Genomic DNA, 2,247 nt, shown 5'->3' with positions numbered 1-2,247 from the left:
GAAAATAAAGAATAAGTCTGGGTGTTATTTTTAGAGTCTGTAACAATAACAGCCCAAATAAATAGTAGTATAAGTGGCAGCATCTGCAGTGAATAAATAATGCCAGAAAACATAAATCAATTAAATAATGACAAATAATTAAGACAGTTATCACACAGAAGTAACCAATAAGATACAATGTAGCACCATCCATACAGCACAAAGCTGACTTAGAACCTTCCCAGAAGTAGTTTACCCCAGCGTCTGACCTATCAGCAGCTGCGGAGTGGCCTTGCTGGCACTGTCCCTCATTCCACAGTGGGAGGAATCTGTCCATGGCCAATCAGAAAGCGGCTACGTGTGAGACGTCACTAGCAGAGCTTTACAGCACGAACCATAACAATAACAAGGCAGTAATAGACTGAGGCTGCTGCAGCTGTTGCTGTGCGAGAGGATCAGACAGCAGCCAGGCACTATGTCCCACAGCTCGCAGGAAGAGCCCTTGCAAGGTAAGCTGTGAGCGCACACCTGATGCAGGTATTGTCTGAGCTGTGCAGATGTTTATTTCTGTACTAATGGCTGTGTACAGGGAGTTGTTTGCTCTGTAATTCTGTACTAGTTTACAGATGTATTGGTGTTGTTTGTGGCTCTGTGAGTGTGTTTGCTTAGGTTTGCTTACATATCCCAGGCTTTGTTTACATGCCCAATATAACAGCCCAGGAATGGAGTCTGCCCATGTGTGTTTTATTGTAGTCATCAGACCTGGTGCAGTGACGTTCCAGGTGATGTCAGCTGATTCCCAATGATAGCCAAGACTTTAAAGGGAAACAGCCAAACCATGTTCTTACTATATATATATATATAAAGAAGAAATGTATTCAGTTTATGATTTACTTGTATTACTTTTGATATATATTTTTCTACTCCACCCTCAGCTCTTTGTTAATCTTTTGGTTTATTATGCAAATAATATCAGACTTTAGTATGTATCTTGGGGAAAAAAACAACAAAATCTTGTTGCATCTTCCCTTTTTATATAAAATACATTTTATAAAGAAACGTGGTACAAGTTTAATTGATTAATAGAATACCGGATAACCATGGCACTTAAATATTTACTTGTTTGCCCAGTAAGTTGAATTCTATACTTTATATCTATTAGGATCATTAGTAAACAAAAATAAATAAATAACATGCCCTAGTAGGGTCAGCAACCTTGGCTCTCCAGATGTTTTAGAACTAAATTTCCCATGATGCTTAAGTCTCTTTAAGCTGCCTGAGCATCATGGGAGATAGTATTAGGTATTTTATTTTGCATTACCATGTTCCTTTTAGAACAATACTTAAACTACAGCTACACATACTGTACTGGAAAATCCCACTAGTTATGAATTATAAGAAATTAGATTTTTGACTACATTTACAATTGATTGGACCAGTAACTTTCCACCTGAGTAAAAAAAACAAACAAAAAAGACACCTTTCAATATACTATAGTTTACTAGTCAGGGAACAATTGTTACTAGTACAGAGGGAAAATGTTACTTGTCCACTCTATGACAAAGGGACATTAATTACAAGACATTTATATTGTGTTGCTATTGAATAACATATAAGCCTAAATGTTTTATAAACAAATTAACATCCTTTTTTACTGCAATTATCCTTTAAAAACCAAACTCCACCCACATTTGCCTTATTTGGAGAAACCAATCCAGGCATTGACAATAAATGTCCCAATCCTCAGATGGTCCAAAAACAAAGGCGCCACTTATTCTCTTTTGGATGCCATTGATAGTCTCAGATGTACCACGGGCTGCTCTCCTAAAAAGTCGCCACTTGGCCACTGTAATACAAAACCAAGAAAGCGCTCCAATGGCACAATATCTCGTAATCCACATAAATAGGTCGTAGCTGGCGGAAGAGCTACAAATATACCTAGACCGCGCCATTTGTGCTAAGTTTAGTGCTTTGTGAGTTGTATTCCTTATTGTGTGCAGTGTGTGACTTTGGACATTTATGTGGATTTGATATATTTTTCCCAGTAGCGCACCTACTCAACAGTATTTTTTTTTTGGCCCCCCAAAGGTAACTCAATAGGTAAGCAACAGTAATAATATACATGCTGCTCTGTGTAATGACTGAGGATACTGCACAAGTAAACGGCTCCCCTGTATTAAGATTATACACATTTCTTTGTATAGCAAGGCTGCTATGCCTCCACCCCAGCACTTAGACCCTGGTGCCAATGCAGCTGCTGCTCCAGTG

At 38.4% G+C, this 2,247-nt stretch overlaps 1 protein-coding gene across 3 annotated transcripts in view; it reads left to right on the top strand.

Annotated features, from left to right (window-relative positions):
• Positions 1-331: 331 nt before the first annotated feature.
• The window catches only part of BNIP3 (BCL2 interacting protein 3), a 54,479-nt gene continuing 52,563 nt past the window's right edge, over positions 332-2,247 (top strand). For 2 of the 3 annotated variants that reach the window (XM_053692589.1, XM_053692591.1), the window contains exon 1: positions 337-488. In XM_053692589.1, the coding sequence (XP_053548564.1) occupies positions 455-488 (34 nt within the window). In that variant the 5' untranslated portion in view covers positions 337-454. Of the gene's footprint in view, positions 489-2,247 lie in introns of all 3 variants that reach the window. The other variant, XM_053692590.1, reaches the window with a different exon arrangement.

This window comes from Bombina bombina, chromosome 9 (assembly GCF_027579735.1).
Source record: "Bombina bombina isolate aBomBom1 chromosome 9, aBomBom1.pri, whole genome shotgun sequence".
Lineage (NCBI taxonomy): Eukaryota > Metazoa > Chordata > Amphibia > Anura > Bombinatoridae > Bombina > Bombina bombina.
This window is presented reverse-complemented; position numbering and strand designations above follow the sequence as displayed.